This window comes from Parasteatoda tepidariorum, chromosome 6 (assembly GCF_982258835.1).
Source record: "Parasteatoda tepidariorum strain Cologne lab strain chromosome 6, Ptep-v5.0, whole genome shotgun sequence".
NCBI classification, from domain to species: Eukaryota; Metazoa; Arthropoda; class Arachnida; order Araneae; family Theridiidae; genus Parasteatoda; species Parasteatoda tepidariorum.
This window is the reverse complement of record NC_141760.1, coordinates 6,984,836-7,004,811: the sequence shown is the minus strand read 5'-3', so window position 1 is coordinate 7,004,811 and position 19,976 is coordinate 6,984,836. Positions and strand designations below refer to the sequence as shown.

Sequence of the window (19,976 nt, the reverse complement as noted above, 5' to 3'; positions counted from 1 at the left end):
TTTAGAATCCTTGTCAAAAATAAAATCAAAAAGTATACTTTGGGACAGCACATTAAGACACTATGTGGCCAAAATTATCAAGACATCCACCTAAAGCATGATAGTGCGGTGATGTATTTCATAGGTAACCCCGGGTCCCTTAGCTTTTGAGGATAGAAACTTGTACAATGAGATGTGTAAGAACATTCTGAACAATACTGCTCTCTCTACTTTGTTCAACACCGTAGCCTTGTAATTTTGAACCCAATCCAGAAGACAAGAGAACTCCTGAATCAAGTATTGGGAGAAATTTGCCTTCGGGGCGGACTTTTTGGTGGAACTAACCCGTATTTGCGTTACATGGAGAGGAAGACCACGAGAACCTCCCACGGTTAGCCTGACGACAAAGGGACTATTCCCATGTCCGTCCATCACTGAGAATATTTCACGTCAACACTGTGGTCGGTGCAAACCGGATGCTGATTCGTATCGACCAGCCATTGGTGGGATTGCAGCCATGGTTTGGCGAAATGGCTGTTCAAAAACTGAACTGGCATTCTCAGAGACCTGATCCAAATCTCAAAGAAAACATTTTCGGGGAATTATAACGCACATCACATAGCCAGCACTCTCTTAAGGTGTGATAGACGTATGGAAGTCAACTCCTATCTCAAGAAATCAGAAATTGTATCTATCAGAAATTGATGAAAAGTCTTTCCAATCGTGTACAGGTTATCATGGATGCAAAAAAGGGACCAACTTTTTATTTATATACGCATCAAAGCTCCCTGATTAGCTGGTTGTCTAGATACATTTAACCACATAGTGTAGCTAAGCGAAGAAAAAAACAGAAACATCATCAAGTTCTAACGAATCACTGCAGAGAAAGTTGGAAAGAAGAACTTGTCTTCAAGAACAATCCTTGTCCTCAATCTCAAAAGAAATAATAATAAGTTTACATTAAAATACATGTTTGTCGATAGGTATTTTTTTCATACGTATTTAAAAGTTAAGCAGTGAATTCCCCGACCTAGGCTTTCTGGCCCATACGCCAAAATTTCAGACAATCCACCATCCCGAAAACTAATCCACAGCAGAATGCAAGACCAAGCAATCGCGGACTCACTGGCACAAGGTCTCGAGTCACACACGAGGAATAGCGTCACATACACGTCGACGAGCAGAGAAGATTTGTCGAGCACTAAGTTACGATTCCGAAGCCACAGAGTGGCGGTGCCAAATCGACTGCAGATATTTTAAAGCTAAATAAAACTAACTCACACTTTGAGATAAAAATTAGCGTCAAGTTACTTATTTTGGAATGAGAATGAAATAACTTCAAAATTAATTTATTTTTCTGTTTGGTTTTCATTCATGTGTTTTTTTTTTTCCAGCTTCTAGAAAAATGTGGATTCATAAATATACGCTCAGAAGATGCAACAGACGAATTTCTGAGTGCTTTGCTTGCTGAATTAAATAAATTACGTGATGAAAAAGAAAATTTCTTAAGCGTAAGTTATAAGTTGTAGTTAAGCATAATATTTTTTTCCTTCGACGCTTTTATTATTAATGCTTACATATCAATCAAAATTTATTTAAAATAATTAAAATTATTTGCTTTTGACAAAAATGTTTCATGCAGTAATTAAGGCCCACTATTTATATGAAAAAGATACAAATTTAAGAAAAAAAGTTAAAAAAAACTTTTATTTGTACCTTTTTCTAATCTATCTATCGATTTTTCTTATAAACTAAACTCAGTGGCGCGACAGCCCATAGAGGGCCAAGGCCTACTATGCCCATCTCAGTTTTCTTGACCTTGAGGTCTGGGGTGCAGGAGCAGATCTTCCGGTAAGGTGATCAGCCGAACGCGGAACCCCCAGTGTTTAGTTCCCAAGCATGCTTGGTACTCATTTATCGACCCACTGAAGGGATGAAAGGCTGACTATTTCTCTTATATGGCACCATAAACTCGGATGTTCCTCAATCACAATAGTTATTATTCCTTTTGTTGTCTTAAGTAATAAGTGAAGTAATATTGAATAGACGTCAAGAATTTATTTAGAATAATTTTGTATTTTTACAGAAATAAAAACTTAGTTACGAAGTAATTGTTTAGATTTATTTTTGATCCTTTCTAAAATGGCTGTAAAAATTCTAAACATAAACGGTACTGTGGAGGATGTAGTACAACACGCAACGGAGTATTGGGATGAATTTTCTATCTCGACAAAATTGAAAACAATTTTTTCTTCTATACTGAGATGTCCTGAATCCATACTTACGATGATTTGTGTGATTTAATGGCTACCGGACAGATTTTACGTTGTTACTAAAATTCAATACATGTTGCTTATATCATGCAACACCTCTCAAAAATAATTAAAACTGAAAGCAAAATACTTCCTCTCAGGCAAAAACTAGACCAAAAAAATTCATAGGGGAAGAAGGCCAGCTTCCGCAAGCATAATGTAAACCAGTCCTCCGAGGTTTGGTAACCTGTGTATAAAGAAGAAAACAACATTTAGGGGCACGCAGTAGAAGTTCTTGAAACGGTTTTCTCCCTCCTCTCCTCCCGACCACTCCTGGAGTTGGGGAGATGAAGAAAAGTTTTATCTTTTTATTTATTATTGGTTTGTTCTGCATTTTACACTATTGATAAACGGTATATACTGCATTGTTAATAAAGATATTCCTTTGAGAATACATTAATAATATCATGTTGATTACATCTGCTGACACATTTTGACACAGAAAGAAATAATAAAATGACGGTGTCGGTGGTAGCGTACCCAACCATACATGTAGAGTTGCCGAACAACCGGTTCACAGGTGACGTACTTCCTTATGCGCTGAATCTCAATACATACAGGGCCGGCTTATGCATGTCGCGGCCCCTAGGCAATGCTCGTCTCGGGGCCCCTCCCTTACCGTCTTCTAACTTCCTAATTATTATATATCACAGTATATTATATATAGTATATTATCACATTATTCAATAAAAATATTGAATCAAACGAAAAGAATATAAGTAATTAATATATGCATTTAAAAAATCATACAATAAGCTTATATATTAACTCTTCTAACTTTTTTTGTTACAAAATCGTTCAAGACATCCTGAAAGTTAACCTTTTCCAATACATCATTTTCAATTGCCATTAAGGCCAATGAATTTAAACGGTTTTGAGACATACTTGAACGAAGACAGTTTTTAATTAATTTCAATTCTCGGTGGCTAGTTCTTCCCCTTTGTGGTTCTGTATGAGAAGAAATTTAAGGAAACGTTCAGCCGAAGTGAAAATTCAACGATTACATTAAAAATGTTTCAAAAATGTTGTCTATGACACAATACAACGTATGTATTTAGCGGATCGGGGAATTCCCCAGTCATACGACGAACGAACCAGTACTGCCAACCTTATTTTCAGCTTGGCCATAGAATATGCATACCTATGGTAGGTACCAGAACAGTAAGTGTGCATTCACAACGTAGAATTTTGCACGTTTTTCAAGCGTGTTGTGTTAAAAAAGCTGCACTCTTGCATTCATCTGATTAGTCGGCGTTAAAATTACCGCGATAAAATTGCTTGCGATTATATTACTGCCTTATATATGAACTAACTACCATAATATTAATATCTAATTTGGAATGCGTTCAGAAATGTACTAAAATAGCGTCGATGTAATGTACAGAGCAAGACAATCGTCATTGAAATTGCGAATTAAATTTTTACTGTTTAAGAAACATTGTCAATTTTTTTCTCTGTAGCACAGGGCCCCTGAACGTGGCGGGGCCCCTAGGCAGTTGCCTACAGTGCCTAATGGATAAAACGGCCCTGAGTACATAGGATGCTCTGTTAAATCTGAGTATGTTGCTCACCCTGTAAATTTGTTTTTCTGGTATAGCATACCGAACCAAGCAATTCCCCGTGTTAGTAAAGTTTTCTTAAGACTTGAACTTCCTTCTCCTTTCTGTATTCTTTGGCAAGACGATGAAAAAAATTCAGTTAATATATTGTTCAAAACTACTTAAGGTGTTAAGATTAGAGGAGGGATTGTAGAATTAGAATGTTTAAATACAGCTGTGATGTGCATTCGGCTTGATTACTAGATAGTATATGTTGTATAAGGTAATTTTAAAAGGTGACCGAGCTGGTCGCCAAAGGCGGCTAGTTCATTTTTAAGAAGGAAAATGCTACGACACTTTACAACATAATGTGTAAAATGTTATTTTGAATTTTACGTATTTTTAAAGTCTAACTTAATTTAAATGAACAATATTGTTCAAAACTATAAAATCAACCAGAGAAACAGAACTGAAAACTTATATATTATAAAGAGAAAAATCTTTAAAAAAAATAAATTTAAAAAAAAAAACATTTTCTTCAAACTAGTTATCGGAAAAAGTAAACTATCTAGGACTACAAAGACTTTTTTAACGGTGGTAGCATATTATGTGAGACTACTTCTTACCTGTGAAAAGTAAATAGTGATGATAATTTTATGATTAAAAACAATTAGAGCACATCTCTAAACTATAACTAAATTTCACTCCTCCCGAAAATCAGCTACAAATAAAATGGTTTTCATGCCAGATTTTTTTTTCATCTTACTTTCAGGCCTAAAATCAGTATGGTTCCTTGTTGTGTCGAGATTGGATGAAAAATAAAGGATTATTTCTGATTAAAAAAAGAAAAAAAATTAAAATTGTGAGAAAACCACAAAGTTTTCTACGTGTGAGCTTTAATTCAATATAGTTAAGTTCTTTTATATAGCTCCTAAATTTTGTATAAATTATAAAACTTTCTTCTGCCCTAAACTCAAAAACGCACATGTTTTCCACTTTTTTTCCCTTGAAAAATATCTTTCAAGACTGCTGAAATATTTCCTGCGTATAGAAATCTAATTTTAAAAATGTGGCCTGTCATTATATTGTCATACATATCCCTATATTTGGTTTTGATTACCAAACCAGATTTATTTTTTAGGAATTCTCGGAGGCAGATTACAAGTATTTAGAGGAGAACTGGACAGCAAAGATCAAACGAGTAACTGAAGGAAACCAAACGTGGACCGTCTGTTACGCAGAAAAGCCTCTTTAAGTCTTCAAACAAGTGACATTGTCGATGCCAAACCCACACTGTGAATGTTCCAAATAAATTTATTTTAAAATAACTCCTTGTTAATATTTCTACACACGTCGTAAAAAGATATTCATCGTTTTATCATTTCGTGCATTTTCATAGGACGGAAAAATCACATGATGAGATGATCATTGATAAACAATAATGATCCAGATTTCTTCAGCAGTCTAACAAGTAAACGGCCATAGTGATCTGGATCTCTATTATTTACTTATCTCTTATTTAACGGTATCTACAAGTAATATTTATTGATTAACCATTCTTAATATTATCCTCTGCGAATATTACATTTTTTATTTAAATTTTTATTCAAAATCATGGACTTAAAATATGTTTATGGCTATAATCATGTGTAATACTATAAAATAATAACATTGATTTTTTTTATTACGCAACATTTTATAATAAAGATATTTAGTTATTGTTTTACCTTCATTAAATGATAAATATGTTATTGTTACTTAAGTTAGCAAAAATGCGTACAGTTAACCTATGCAATCAAACTCAATCAATATGCAAATTTAACAGTTATGTAGTTTACATATAAACTGCATAACTGCTTAAAATTTTAATGCACTATTAACATTTTTATAACACAATATTAACACTACAGCACTATTGCTAAATACTTTCCTTAGTTACTAGTTTCTATCGTTACCAAACAGTAAATAAGAATTTAAAATATGAGTTAGCAACTGAAATTACAATGATAACCGATCAAAATATTTCGATTAAATTTCATCCAAATAGAATCGGAAAGCAAATCGGAGGAACTAATCAGTGTTAATACAATAAAAAATTTCGAGGTCTTCTAACTGAACAGTTTTTAATTCTGAAGCTGTTTATCGTTAAGAAACGAAGCAGTAGTGAGTTTGGGGAGCGAAGCGAACAGGTAGCAGCCTCTTAGTAAATGGTAAAAGCAACAAAACAGTTGTCTTGGAATAGAACAAAACATTTATTCTCTTTAAAATACTACAAAAATGTGGTAATATTAATTCATTTACCACTATTGCAGAGAAAAATTCTAATAAATAACAATAAATTATTTTAATTACATAACACAAAAGTAAATGCTACACATTATATAACATATTTTAATACATTCATAGCAAATTAAAAAATATATATATACATAAAACAAATTTCAAAAAAAAAAAAAAAAAAAAAACTTAAGCTTAGAAACATAATTTTCCAAACCATCCCATGCATAGAATTACACTAACAGCTTTATTATATAAAAGGAATGCTTCCTATACCATACATCGAATTTATCACATTATCTTTTATGATTATTTGAGCATTTCAGTTACACAATTATTACACTTTTGAAATAATCAACAACAGAACCAGGGGGTGACAAGGTTATCATTCATTCTACTTTCTGAATGGGAAAAAACTTAAAAGTCAAAAATTATTACTGAACCTCTTACACAGCCTTAATGTTTCAAAACATTAGCATCAATATTAGAGAAGGAAATAATTAAAACTTAACAGGAAAAAGACACAGATTAAAATTATATTTGAAATAGTTGTACACAGTTAAAATACAAATTGTGAAATTAAGAGTTTAACAAATAACACTGTATTTTCTTCAAGCTGGAACTTACATCTTTGTTGAATCATCCTTATAAATGGATCAATATGATAAACTACATTTATAAAATGTTCTTGAAACCTTATTTGGGTATATTAACAAGATATTTCTGTGCATTTTACTGTTTTCTAGAACAGTATTACTTTTATTATTATTATTTTTAACAGTAAAGTGATTCTAGAAACTTATTAAGTACCTCTCAAGAAAAGATACTAAGAAACAGTTGAATATATATAATTTAAAAAAATAGGACTTTTAGAATAAAAAAAGGGCATATCACTTTATTGTCTCAAGTCTTTCAAATAAATTTTATGAAAGAAACAAAATAAATAAAAACAATCTGGCTCAAAACCATTGCAGAATATTTAGTTTATGTGCTACAAACCATCAAAATTTTAATTACATATTTACCTCTTTATAATTTAACGTCATTAGAAAATAAAAGAAACAATTTTCTTTTAAACTATCACTCTTTATTTTAATATTTAAGATTGAAGTATTAAAATATTTTTACAAGCTATTATACATACCTTTTAAAATAAAAACATAAAAATTGTGGAATGTTAGTTACATGAACTACTTTTTATTGCTTTGACAGACACAGAGACACAGAAAATTTTTATGGACGGGGTAGCTGAAATTTGATTTTAAAATAAAGGTCAGTAAATAAATTTTCAGATAACTGTTTAATAAAACTATTACACTATAGTAATAAATTTATAATAATTACTTTAATCTCCAAATAGTTCATAACTAATTAATCATAAGATGAGAAAAATCAATTTTGATAATTTAATTAGAGGTGTAGAGCTAGAATTGTTTTATATACTGATATGTTTATAGGAAATGAGTATAATATTTATAATCAGGTTAAAATTTCAAATCAGGAATTTGAATGATTAAGTAAGATCCTATGAATCTAAAATATTTAAAAGAATTAAGTAAGTTTGAATTTAGTTATTGAATAAAAAACAGATGAAAACAACAAATTTAATGTACCTATATAAGGAAAATATAAACAGTGGGTTTACCTAAATAAAATATCCCAAACCTAAAAATTAAAAAAAATTTAAAAATTACGTCTATTAAAATAAAGAAAATCATTTAGTCTTAGGAAGTAATTAATAAATTTGACGTAGATTAAAATATAAACTATGGTCTCACAAAGTAAAACAACATAAAATGTAAGTTTTTAACTGACTGAAAACTTCCCTTCAAATAAATAAGCAATAATAATTAATACTGACCATCCAACGTAAGAAAACAATTGATCATTGATGAATTCACTTTTTAAAATGTCATTGTGCTAAAGAATCCATCAACACAATGTCAATGTCTTTTCCCTGCCAATAATAAACTACCTTAACTTTATTTCTAACTAAATTAATCCTTAGTTAAACTAATCTTCAATTGTCACCACACAATGGATGGACAGTTCTATAAATTCATTGAATAATGAGTTATTACATATATTTAAATTTTTTTTCAGAAAAATTAACTCTATTTCATTTTTAATTAACAGAGTTTGACACTAAATCTAATTTTATCACTTACTTTTATTTTGTGTTTAATATTTAAAACCATTTGCACCTCATTAAAATAAAATATTGAAGGATCAAGTAGACAAAGTACAATTAAATATTGGAGGGGTTATTAAAATTCTTATTAAAAATTGGAGACATTGAAAGCTCCAAATTTACCAGACAAACACTAACTCGGTATACAATTCACACAAACATTCTTAATAGTTTGAAAGTCAGGCTTTACTATTCTACATTTTCTATCTATGATAAATACTTTAATATTATAAGTTCCAGAATTATATTTCTTTTGTATCTAATGATTGATTTCAAACACACACAATGTATAAAAAAAAAGGTACAATTAAACGCAGAAAATATTATGAAACATTAGTGAGTACCCTACCTGTGCGGGTCAGCAAAGTGAAGATGCACAAATCATTTTGATATCTAATTTCATGATTGATTTGTTTATTAGTATTCGTCTAAGTTTATTACATAGAAGAAAAAAATCAGAACATAATTCAAGAAATAAGATTACAAAAGCTCTTTAAAAACTGATAATTTGCTTACATTTATTTTCCTTGAAAAGAAAATTATCACCTTTCCCCAGGTGTTTTCAAAATGATAAGTCTAAAAAAGTAATACATGTAAAACATAGCATATTAGTTATGATATATGAGAATATTCATGTAGATTTATTTATTTAAAAAAAATTTCTAAAAAAAAAAAGTTAGAGATTATCAACTTTTACTACAGATTATAAACTTTTTTCCAAGTTTTCAACAACAGATTTTACATTCCCTATGTTTTTGACTAACTTGAAATTCTAAAAAGTTTCAGAAGCGTACAAACCATACAAAATATTTTAATATTGTAGGAAGAGGAATTGGGACAAAATGAGTTTCATGCCCCTTTAATTAAGTTAAAACAAAATGAACTCGCATCATTGTTTTTTTTCTGCATTTAAATCAAATTATTGCATAATTAAGAACAAAACATAGAGTAATTAAGTATATATCATTACATGTTCTAACTCATGCCAATACTTATTACAATGAATGTTTAAAAAAGACAGAATTGACATGATTGTTACCCATGATGGCATTACTACAAGCTCACATTTTCCTGATTGCAATTTTTACATGTTTTAACAATGCAAGAAAAATCCAGAAATGAAATAAAATTGGATCACACATGATAAGAAAAAAACTTTGGCAAATGTTTTAGGAACAGTATTATGGAAGACAAACCTATATACTTGAGGAATCGATACAAAGAACGCATGAAATTATTTAATGAACAACTTTTGAAATAAAGAGAGAACAGTTTTTTTCCTCCATTTCATAATACAGTTGAGTTTTAGCTTAATGGTGTTCTACTAAAATTATGGTCTACATTTAAACTTATGTGTTTAGTTAATTAAAGTGTAAGTTTGTAACTTTTTCTTTATCTTCTACTTTTAAGAAAATTGATTTTTAAGCTTGTAAGCAGCTAATTACTTCAAGTGACTGAATCATTTTTTACTCTTTTTAAATTCAGTTTTGTTCTATGATTTGCTAATTTTGTTTGATTAAAATTCTAATCATGTAATATATGACTGTAAATGCTTTTTAAGTGTTATTTCTCCATATACTCTATTTAACACTTTTTAAGTATGTTTTACAGTTCCTTGAAGTTATTTAATCAAATTATAATAAAAAAAATAACATGAAAAGCAATTGAAAAAACATTAAATATTGCTATATATCAAGATGCAAATTTGATAAATTTAAAGGGTTAGTTCCTCTAAAATTGATATGTGCACAGAAAAAGGTAATTAAGTGAACACCTAAAGAATATTTATCCATGAAGATTTTGTTATTTAACATAGAAATATACCTTCTTAGAAAGTGAAATCAAGAGCAGTGGTCATGACAATTATAACTGTAAGTGTGACAATCCTAACTATTAGGATTATAAATCAAAAGCTGCAATTGTTAAACGGAAATTACATGCCGCAGACTAAGTTTAATTCGTCCTTGCATATGCCTCCAATTTCAGTACAACTTGTTAAAGTTTAAAACAACTAAGTCCTGCAAAAACTACAGTAAAGTTAAATATGAAGTTCGAAGCCATTACACGCAATGTAAGTAAAAAAATAAATAAACAACAGAAGTCATATAAAAAAGATCTGTCAAATGTACATATATAGATGCGGTTTAACTAATAAATTGGACGATTGAACACATGGTTCATTAAGCAGTAGAAAAAAATTCTTTAGAGTTGTGAGTACTTTAATTATGAGAATATTTCCATATATCAACAGCAATCCCTAAATGTCACTTTCAATTCTGGAACTTGGAACTAATTAAAATATACCGATAAACAGTAGCTTGCTGACAGGTGACTTATTTTTCCAATGCACACTGCCTTAAATTTGGTGTGGGTATTGATATGGAAATTTTCTCTTTATTTTATCAATTTTAAATTTATAAAATGTTCAATGAACAACTCACAATAAAGTTCAGTGATCCTATTAATAGTTTACCAAGTCAACTAAAATATTTTTTCTAACTAATTTCAATATTAAGCTTTCATTTAACCTAAGTAAGCAACGAAAGTGGATAGCAAGTTAATAAATACATTCAAAATATGTGCTAGTCTTAATCATTGTAAATGGGTTACATTAAGAGCTAATGTTTCAACATTCTGATCTTCGAAATGAAGAGTCTTGTTGACGATCTTGATGTGAGTGCTCAAGATTATGCAAAACTGACGACAGTTGGAGACTTATGTCCATAAGTTGACGACATACATGAGCTATGTCGTGTTCCTCTTGGGACATCATGAAATATCCAGTTCTATTCTCACACAGATGTTTAGCATAAATCCCAAGAATAACATCAACATCATCTTCTTCAGAGTGTCCAAACAAAGAGCCTGGAAACATGGTACGATAGCAATGCAAATGCCGAATTGCTTTTCCCCACTTTCGTGTGTGAACCAACTCCAAAAAGATCGTTTCTGCCTCATGTTGAGAAAGCGAGGAAATGTCAGTTTGTTCAGTCGGAGATAATCTGTCACTTTCTGTGTCTTCGACTGCTCGTACGACATCATTCTTAACAGAAGTTATGTCTTGAGAAAGATCAACGATATGTACTTGTTGAACTCTTCCTGTCAGTAAAGATAATAATTTAACATAACTTTCTAGTAATAGAAGTAACTGAAAGTGTAGCTTATAGAGACACCTACAAAGATCAATTCGATGTTCTTCAATGGAACCATCTGGAATAGGTTCCCCTAACTGTTCCAGTTTAAGTGCAGATTTCATAGCATCCATACATTCCATGGTATGCTCTTGCTTTTCAAGGAAGGTTTCCCAGTGCTCTTGTATCTCAAGGACACAAAATTTGTGCCTTTCAACCAGTTGCATAACTTCAGGATCGATATAAATAAAAGGACATTCCACCTGACTGATAAGCACATCCAGCATAGTTAAGAAATGAGATGCGACCCCTCGGAAACCATCCATGTGAGATATCATTTGACAGCACTCTCTGGTCAATCTTGTAACTCTCCTGAACATTTCTTTAAATAAGCGAGAGAGAATTTGATAGGTGTTAGAGGCTACAGTTCCAGTTCCATCAGACATCAAATCGTGCAAATGAGCTCTCCACATATCTTCAATATCTTCTGATCCAGGAGGTAAGTGGATAGCAGCTAATGGCGAGAAGCTAGGCGATGTGTTGCTTAGAGTTAAATCTCCATCACTAGCTAAACTGTGAGTTGATACAGAAGCTGGACTTATTGGTCTTCTTCTGTGTTCAGACAAAGGAAGAGAACTTGGTGGAAATACATAGCCACTGCTACTACTGGGCATATCAGGATGAACATCATCAAGTGGAGAAACACTTCCTATTTCATCATCAGATGATTCTTCTTTACGGGGGCTCAAAGTGGAATTACTCATTGACAAATTGAGTTTAGGTTTTGAAACATCATCTGTACTTCCATCATAGTTAGTCAATGAACGCCTACGCACACCCCAGTTGAAATTATCCATACTCTCTCCTTCTTGACTTTCTAATTCGTATTCTAAGAAATCGAAATCTTTGAAAACACCAAACTGGGCATGATCAGCATGACCATCTTCTAGCTTGCTATCAGCAGACTCATTATTGGTAGCAGATATCTCTTCAGTGCTACTGCACATTGAAGATTGATGTTCAATGATATCGCTATTCTGACTAAATATAACTGATGGACTCTTGGGAAGACCTACTCTTTGGCCACAGCTAGTAAGCAGGCCAATGAGATGCTCTCTTGTTCGAGCTTGGGACAGCCAAGGCCGTTTCCAACCGACAGAACCATTTTCTGTGAATGAATGGTTATGAGACAAACTTCTTCTAGGGGATGCACTTGATCCTTCTTTCTCTCCATCTTTTGGACTATCTTTCAGAAGATAGCGTTGCCCAACAACAGGAGTTTGAGATAAATCAATAGTAAATTCCATTGTTCTCCCAGGTAATTCTCTCTTACTGCCAAACTCTGAATCTGCAAAAGATGTATTTGATGCGATGCTGACACAATCAGCAGCAGATGATCCAATACTGAAAGGGGCGGGAGGAGCGGCAAGAGTTGATGATCGAGTGACAACAAGTTTCAATATTTTCAATGCATCTTTCCACTGAGGTCCTTCAATGTATCTGGAGATAACCCTCAACAAATCAGAATTTATTGCTTGCACTGAACATGTAACATCTAAATAATGTAAAACACAGTACAAAATACCCAAAACATGGGGAATTAAGTTTTGAGAACCTTTTTCAAGAATTTCGACTAAGAAGGTAATGAGTGTTAGAAACACGTGGCAATAAGCATCATATAAATATTTTACTACACATTTGGTCCACTGAAAGCTCTCTTTGCTAAAAGATCGACGGCTATAGAGCATCATAACAGTAGCCAAATTTTCTAATTTCTTTGATTTTTCCATGCAAACTTGAGCAATATTTTCAGCACTTTTTATACACAGAGTATTTGGATCATCATAGTTTAATAGCAAGTATGGCAACAAGGCCATTACATGGAATGGAAATGCTAATGATTCAGATGGGTCAACAACAGGAATGTCTAACAGTGCTGTAAACTGTGTTATTATCTTTATTGTTGCATCAAATGTATTGGGAGATGCACATCCTTTCAGTAGCAAGGCATGCACACCAGGAAAATTAGACCACTTAATTTGCATCTGTATTTTTTCTAACTTCTCTTGGCAATCAGTTCGTTCCAAAGGTAATTTTGTCATTACTTTTTCTAAAAGTCTTGTGGCTAATAAAAATTCATATTCATAATCAGACTCTAAAAGAGACACAGCAATCCAAAAGAACTGAGCTAATAAAGCCATTCTGTCTTCTTGTGAAAATTGTTCATCTGCCATTTTAAGAGACTGGGCACTTCTAGATCTACCCAAGTTATTTGCTTTCAATCGCACATCGATATCTGTATTACTCCGATTACGGATATCTTTAATTTCAATTGTCGGAGAATCCGGATATTTTCTACCTGAATAAGAGGTACTTCGCTGATGATTTACAGAAATTGGAAGAGGATTGCTAGAGCCAGAAGAATGTCCTGGGTGAGTAACAGTAATAGGAGGTGCACTTTTTCTATTGCTTTCCTTATTTAAATTGGGAGTGGATTTAAAGAAGTCTCTCATTATATCACTAATTTTTGATGCAGAATCTAAAGAATCAATAGCCTCTTCCAAAGTAATCATTAGTTCAGTTACATAACCCTGCATATCTTCACCTTGTTCAGTAACAGTCTCTACAAGACGAGAAAGAATGTCAGACAACATACGAGCATTCAATGGAACTTTTAAAGCACGGAATATTTGCAAAGAACGTCCAGCATAGTGACGCGATGAACATGATAGGGCTAGTTGAAGGGCTATTTGAGCCCATCGATCTTGAACGTGAGCCATTGGAATTGATTCTCTAAATACATAAAGAACATGCTGCAAAAAGGAGGATAATTGCTCAGCACTTTTAACAGACCATACTTTTGAAGTAATATCCTCATAACTCCATAAGGCATTTCCTTTTTTAGATGCTAAATAATCTATTAATGACTTGATGGTATCTTCCACATTGGGAGCTATTTTATTCATCTCAAAAATATGATTAATTGCAGTTTCTTCAATAGCCAATGTCTCACAAGATCCACTATCTTGCTCCTTGCTAGAAGTTGATTCAGTATCCTCTACAGATGATCTCTCATGGTTCATAGTTTCCTTTTGGATGATCTCTTCAAACAATTTTTGTTCGGTAAAATTTATTTTTGATGCAAATGTTTGGAGAGGTAAACCATACCCTAATTCTCTGGTTTTGTTATTTAAAAGTATTCTAGCAACTCCTAAATGGTCCTCGTGCTTTGTTAAAACAATAAGCAACTTCAGAAGAAGTGTTTTACAATGTTCATGCACAAGTGCGCGAGTATTATCCAAACCGAGAAATATTATGTGCAGCATTAAAGGAACATGAGGGGACCAATCAATGCTTATACCATCTAAAACATCTACCAATAACATAACTGCCAAATTGCATCTGTGAAATCCAGTTACAGGTTGTGAGCTATCAGGTAAAAACTCAGTTAATGGAGCGTAATAACCGCCAAATTCGGGCATAGGTAATGGATGTGGTTGGGGAGTTTCTGGTTTGATATTATCTTCAGGTGGGACATGACACAGCAGCAGAAAATTATCTTCTTCCACTGAAGAAATGATGGTATTTTGCCCATCATCACTAGCAGTCAAAGAAGATGGCCCTGGATTACTTTTTGGCTGATTCACTCCACTGCATGAATTTTGAACTGGCTCAGAGTAACAGGCATCCTTACGAATTTGACTGTCTTTCTCACAACCACTTTCAGTACTATGGCGTTTAGTATGAAGAGTTCCTCTTTCCAGAGTGACCTCACTACGAGGGGCATCTGGTTGGGAACTTGATCCGCCATCATCTGAATGGCTACTTTCTTTTCGAATACTTGTAACTCTGAAAAAGGGTGGAGTTTCAGTTCTTTCAATAAGGCAATTTAAAGTCTCTACTGTCTGCATATCAGCCATCATTTCATCCAAAAGCTTTTCAGGTCTGGCTTTTGCCATAAACAATACAACACGCTTTGCGTGAACTAATAATTCATTGGGTGCAAGTCCTGTAATAATAAACAGATAACGAATTATAACTTTTAAATTATTTGGCCAACACTTGCATAAAGATGCCCACAAGTCTTCGATTTCATGAGAATGATCATCACCAAATTTTGCAGTTATATAAAAAAGATTATTCAGAACCATTTCAGTAGCTTCTGCAGATCCCCAACCTTCTCTACGCTCCAAAGCAATGCTCTGACATGTCTCAGTGGAGCAGAACTCTTGTATGCGATTTAAATGGGACAAAGGACTGCAGTGATTGATGTTAGGATCTACTAATTCCATGTTATACAGCCAAGGTAAAACATATTGCAATAGATTTTGTCTAACAGGCGGTCGAGCAGTTTGAAGTCGGTATGTGATCTCAGAGAAAATAGGCATCGTCAATTCCGGATGCAATTGAGCTAGATGATGTGAAAGCTGCATCTGTGAGCAAGGGTAACCAGAAGAAAACAGTGCATCATAAAATTGAGCAGGCTTCTTCCTTAGCACAACATTTCTATTTACAGCATCAGTCTCCCCATCAACTGATATTGATGTACAAGCACCAAAAAATCTATGATCTAAAATCTGTAAAAGCTGAAAGGCTGTTTCTTGAATTTTACTTCTGGGACAACCTGTGTTCAGTAACGTTACATTTATTATAGCCATGTAATGATCGCATGGATATTCTCTTACACTAAAAATGGTTGCAAGAGCATTGAAACAACCATCAGCCATTTGAACTTCACCAGTGTAGCAACAATCTACAAGCCAGTCAAGTAATGCTCCACAATCTGAATTAAATTCCAAAAGTAGTACGACTGTTTCTTGTCCTAATTGATAAATTTTATCCACTTTAGAATTCAACAAGCTATTTAACCATGCATAAAATGGACCTTCTTCTCCGAGGCCTTGCGGGTCGAAACACGGACCACAACATAAAACTGCAGACATAGCTTGTAGAGCAGAAAACTCAAAATCAGAGATAGGTTCCTCCTTAATGTTCTTCCTATCTCCTAAGCTAAAATGTGAACCATACTTTCCACTCCAAGTAGCAAAAAGATAAAACAAATTTCTTCTTAAATCGCACCCTAAAAGATTATTACGATTTTCCAGTGAAAAACTTTTAATCAACTTATGTATAAAGCCACAAAAATGTTGCTTAATTTCTTGAACTATACTAGGGACATCCTTATCATTTTCAGTTTCTAAATAAAGCCTTGCTCCATCAATGTATTCAACAAAGGTAGTGTTTAAGGAGGATGCATCTCTGTCTAGAACACTGTTGCTAATCCCAAACGTTCCTTGTTCAGCAATCAGCTCCAATACCCTAGCAAGTTGCACTCGGAGAACATCTCGACGCCTTCGGCGTCTAACATTTTCTTGCTTGCGATCGATTGCTTCTCTTATGTAAATGACCAATTCTTCCATTAAATCTTTTACAGCTAAATGGTTCACTTTAGACAAACCAAATACAATTGAATCTCTCATATCAGCTTGCTCACTTCTAAGGAGTGGTGTAATCTGTTTGAAAAGGCTTGAAACATGCACACTGGTATTACTTGGAGATCTGCTATCAGACCTTTCGGAACTTATGCTATCTGGAGAAGAGCTGAGACTCAACTCTGGAGTAATGAAACGGAGTGAATGAATACAATTTGGTGGTGCGATTCTACAGGCGAACATGAGATAATTTCGCCACAATGTTAAATGAAGCTCTCTTTCATTAAGAGCCTTTTTCACCACTGTAGGTCTTAACAATGAGGCTCTGTTATCACTGACAGGATTAAGATCCAAGTAAGAGAAAAGAGTAGTTATTCTTGAATAAATAATAGGCCATGAATGAGCTATTGCTGTTGAACAGTTTTTCAGTAAACTACTGTTATCAATGAAACCAAGAAGACAAACACACCATGGATCTAAACTTGAACTTTCTGAAATTTCTAAATTACTAGAAATTTTATTTGAGCCTTCAGTGGTATCATGAAGGCCAGATGTCCAGGCTGAACTATTTCTCTCGGTCAACCATTGAAGATCAATGTGAGATGCTGATAGTAAAGCTGCCTTTTCAGCGGGAGGTAAGAGTGGGAGACATTTTTCTGCAACAAAAGGACAACACTGATCAATTGTTTCTGCTACGCTTTCTTCTTCACAGGTTGGAACTAATATTTTAAGCAGTGCTTTAGTTTCTTTTAAGATGTGAACGGAAAGTCGGCGTGGTGGAAGCCTGCAATGGCAAAGCATAACCAAAGCCACTGCTTCAACCAAGTGCAAGACTGTACACAAGTGATCTAATTTATTTTGTTCGTGGGCTGTTTTTTTAAGTGAATTTTGAGAGTGACAAGTCAATGCATTTTTCCAATTGGTGAGAAACTGAAGAAGCATACGAAGAGCATTGTCTAACAGTTGGGGAAATGTATCATTAACTTCACGTAACACAAACTGAACAAAACCGTAAATGACATCTTCTCTCCAGTCTGGGAAATCTAGAGTCATATTTTGAAGCGACTGAAACGCTAGAGCTCGAAGCTCCTCGTCCATGTGAACCGTTAATCGAGAAAGTAAATCAACTAAGTCGTGGCGGCTCATACCATCGGGTATCAATCTTGGAACAGCTGCAACACAAGTACGGAAAAGATCAATTTTTGGTTTTCTTTCGCCTGTAATCATATCATCAGGCTCTTTGTTAATGTTTTGAACAGTTGTCATCATTAGAGGTCTCCCAAACTGAACATCAAGTGCTTTTAAGATATCGTCAAATACTTTTCTCACATAAGGATGGTAATGAGACATTCCAATGGTTCTAGCTGTCTCATCAGTAAGCATTTTGTTTAGGAAAGTCTTCTTTACTCTAAGAGTATTTCCAGATGGTAAAACACCAACAGTTCTAGGCATAGGAGGCTCACCTTCTTTTTGCTGCAAGCTATCAGCAACTACTAAGAAAGCACGAAGAGCAATACTCATACGTTCAGGAGTCAGTATTATCTTGATTGGTCTACCCACAGAGAGAAGATCAAATACTATTTCCTTCATTGCGAAGTCCAATCTTTCTTGGGCAATGAACTGAATGATTTTAACAAATATATTCAATGGTGTATCCCTGGGCACTACAGCTTTTGAGCCTTTGGGAAATAAAGAATTAACGATACTTTGTAACCGACTCTGTGTTGCAGTGTTGCTCTCACATTTTATTCGTATCATATAAACCCACAGCAAACGGTATAAAGATTCTAAAGCAACTCTGCACATTTTTGGATCTCTGTTTTTTAGATGAGATAAACACATGGCTAGAAAGTAATGCCAATTTTGAAGGAAAAATAGCTTTTGGCTAACACATAGCAAACAAGTAACCAAAGGAAAAAGAGCCAAACTATGTTTCTTCTTCGTGCATAAATCTAAAGTATGTGAATAGAGCATCTCAACAAAAGTTTTTAAACATGGTACATTAACTTCATTCTTGACAGTTGCAGCAACGGGCACTAAAATCTCAACAAATAAACCTGCCAAAGCATGCTTGATATCTTTATCCTTTACTTCAAGAAAATATGTTGCACATTCTTGCATGAATTGGAAGGATGCTTCAAATTCTTCAATTGGTACCATCTTAACCCTGAAAAACTTCATTCCCATTAGCAAACTAATAATACTGTGTGTGACAATGGGACTTGGCTCTTTACTCCGCAGCTCTTTCAGTTCAGCCACAAAACGCTTTCTAACTGACTGGAAACGGGACTGAGCTAGCACTCCTATCACTTCAGCATAAAGATCGGCTATAATATTTGCATTCTGAACATTTGGTCCAGACTGAGCTCCTTCTCTAAATCTGAAATGTTTGAAGGCTAGGTTTTCAATATAATTGACCAAATCATCATGCCCAGGGTGGACAGATAGCTGCTTTAAAACCTCAATCAGCACCAAACAAAATATAAATTCAACAGCAAGGTCTCTTCTTTCATGAAGATAATCTTTCTCGGTTTTTTCTTGGGTTTCATTTTTGCCCTTTGAAGAATCAGCTCTTATTCTTAGTTCAAGAGATGTAGGAGAATCAACACCTTGTCTTTCATACCACGCAAAAAGAGTGCGTAACAGCGATGGTAGGCAATGCTCAGCAACTGATCCGAAAGCACTTAAAAGTTGGTCGAAAAGTGGGTCTTCGCCCCTTTGTAAAGATTTCGATAAAGGTCGTTCCAAAGATTCAGCTAAAACAAGATCTATTTTTCGCTCTGCTTGCACCGTGAATTCAGCAAATAAAGTTCGTAAAATAAACTCACCAGGTTTCACTTCAATGTCAATATTTATACCTGATGGAAAAGTCTGTCTTTCTTTACGTACACCCCATGGTAATTGCGACTGAGTGCAAATATTGTAGCAGTTAGACTGCGATTTGGCTTCGTTGGAAGAAGCCATTGACTTTAATTTTTAATATTATATCACTACTTATTACTGTATTACGATGACATGATTCAATTAACTTTGTTTCCGTGACAGGTCGTTAGTAAATAAACACAAAAGTGAGATCGAAACTATTTAACGTGGTCCCAGTTAATTAATATTTACAT

The 19,976-nt window shown here is 33.6% G+C and overlaps 2 protein-coding genes across 2 annotated transcripts in view; one reads left to right on the top strand and one right to left on the bottom strand.

Moving 5' to 3' along the window:
* Positions 1–5,157, top strand: part of LOC107440289 (uncharacterized) — a 52,292-nt gene extending 47,135 nt beyond the window's left edge. The window contains exons 11-12 of the mRNA XM_087165360.1: positions 1,374–1,490; positions 4,971–5,157. Coding sequence (XP_087021486.1) covers positions 1,374–1,490; positions 4,971–5,084 — 231 coding nt within the window. The 3' untranslated portion in view covers positions 5,085–5,157. The remainder of the gene's footprint in view (positions 1–1,373; positions 1,491–4,970) is intronic.
* A 3,387-nt stretch (positions 5,158–8,544) lies between these two features.
* On the bottom strand, positions 8,545–19,953 carry fry (microtubule binding protein furry). Its single transcript, XM_016053160.5, has one exon. The coding sequence runs from the start codon at positions 19,822–19,824 to the stop codon at positions 10,924–10,926; it is 8,901 nt and encodes a 2,966-aa protein (XP_015908646.2). The 5' UTR covers positions 19,825–19,953; the 3' UTR covers positions 8,545–10,923.
* Between the last annotated feature and the right edge of the window lie 23 nt (positions 19,954–19,976).

What these genes read in the sequence shown, in the direction of transcription:
- fry (XM_016053160.5), bottom strand. Translation starts at nt 19,824, where the DNA reads ATGGCTTCTTCCAACGAAGCCAAATCGCAGTCTAACTGCTACAATATT.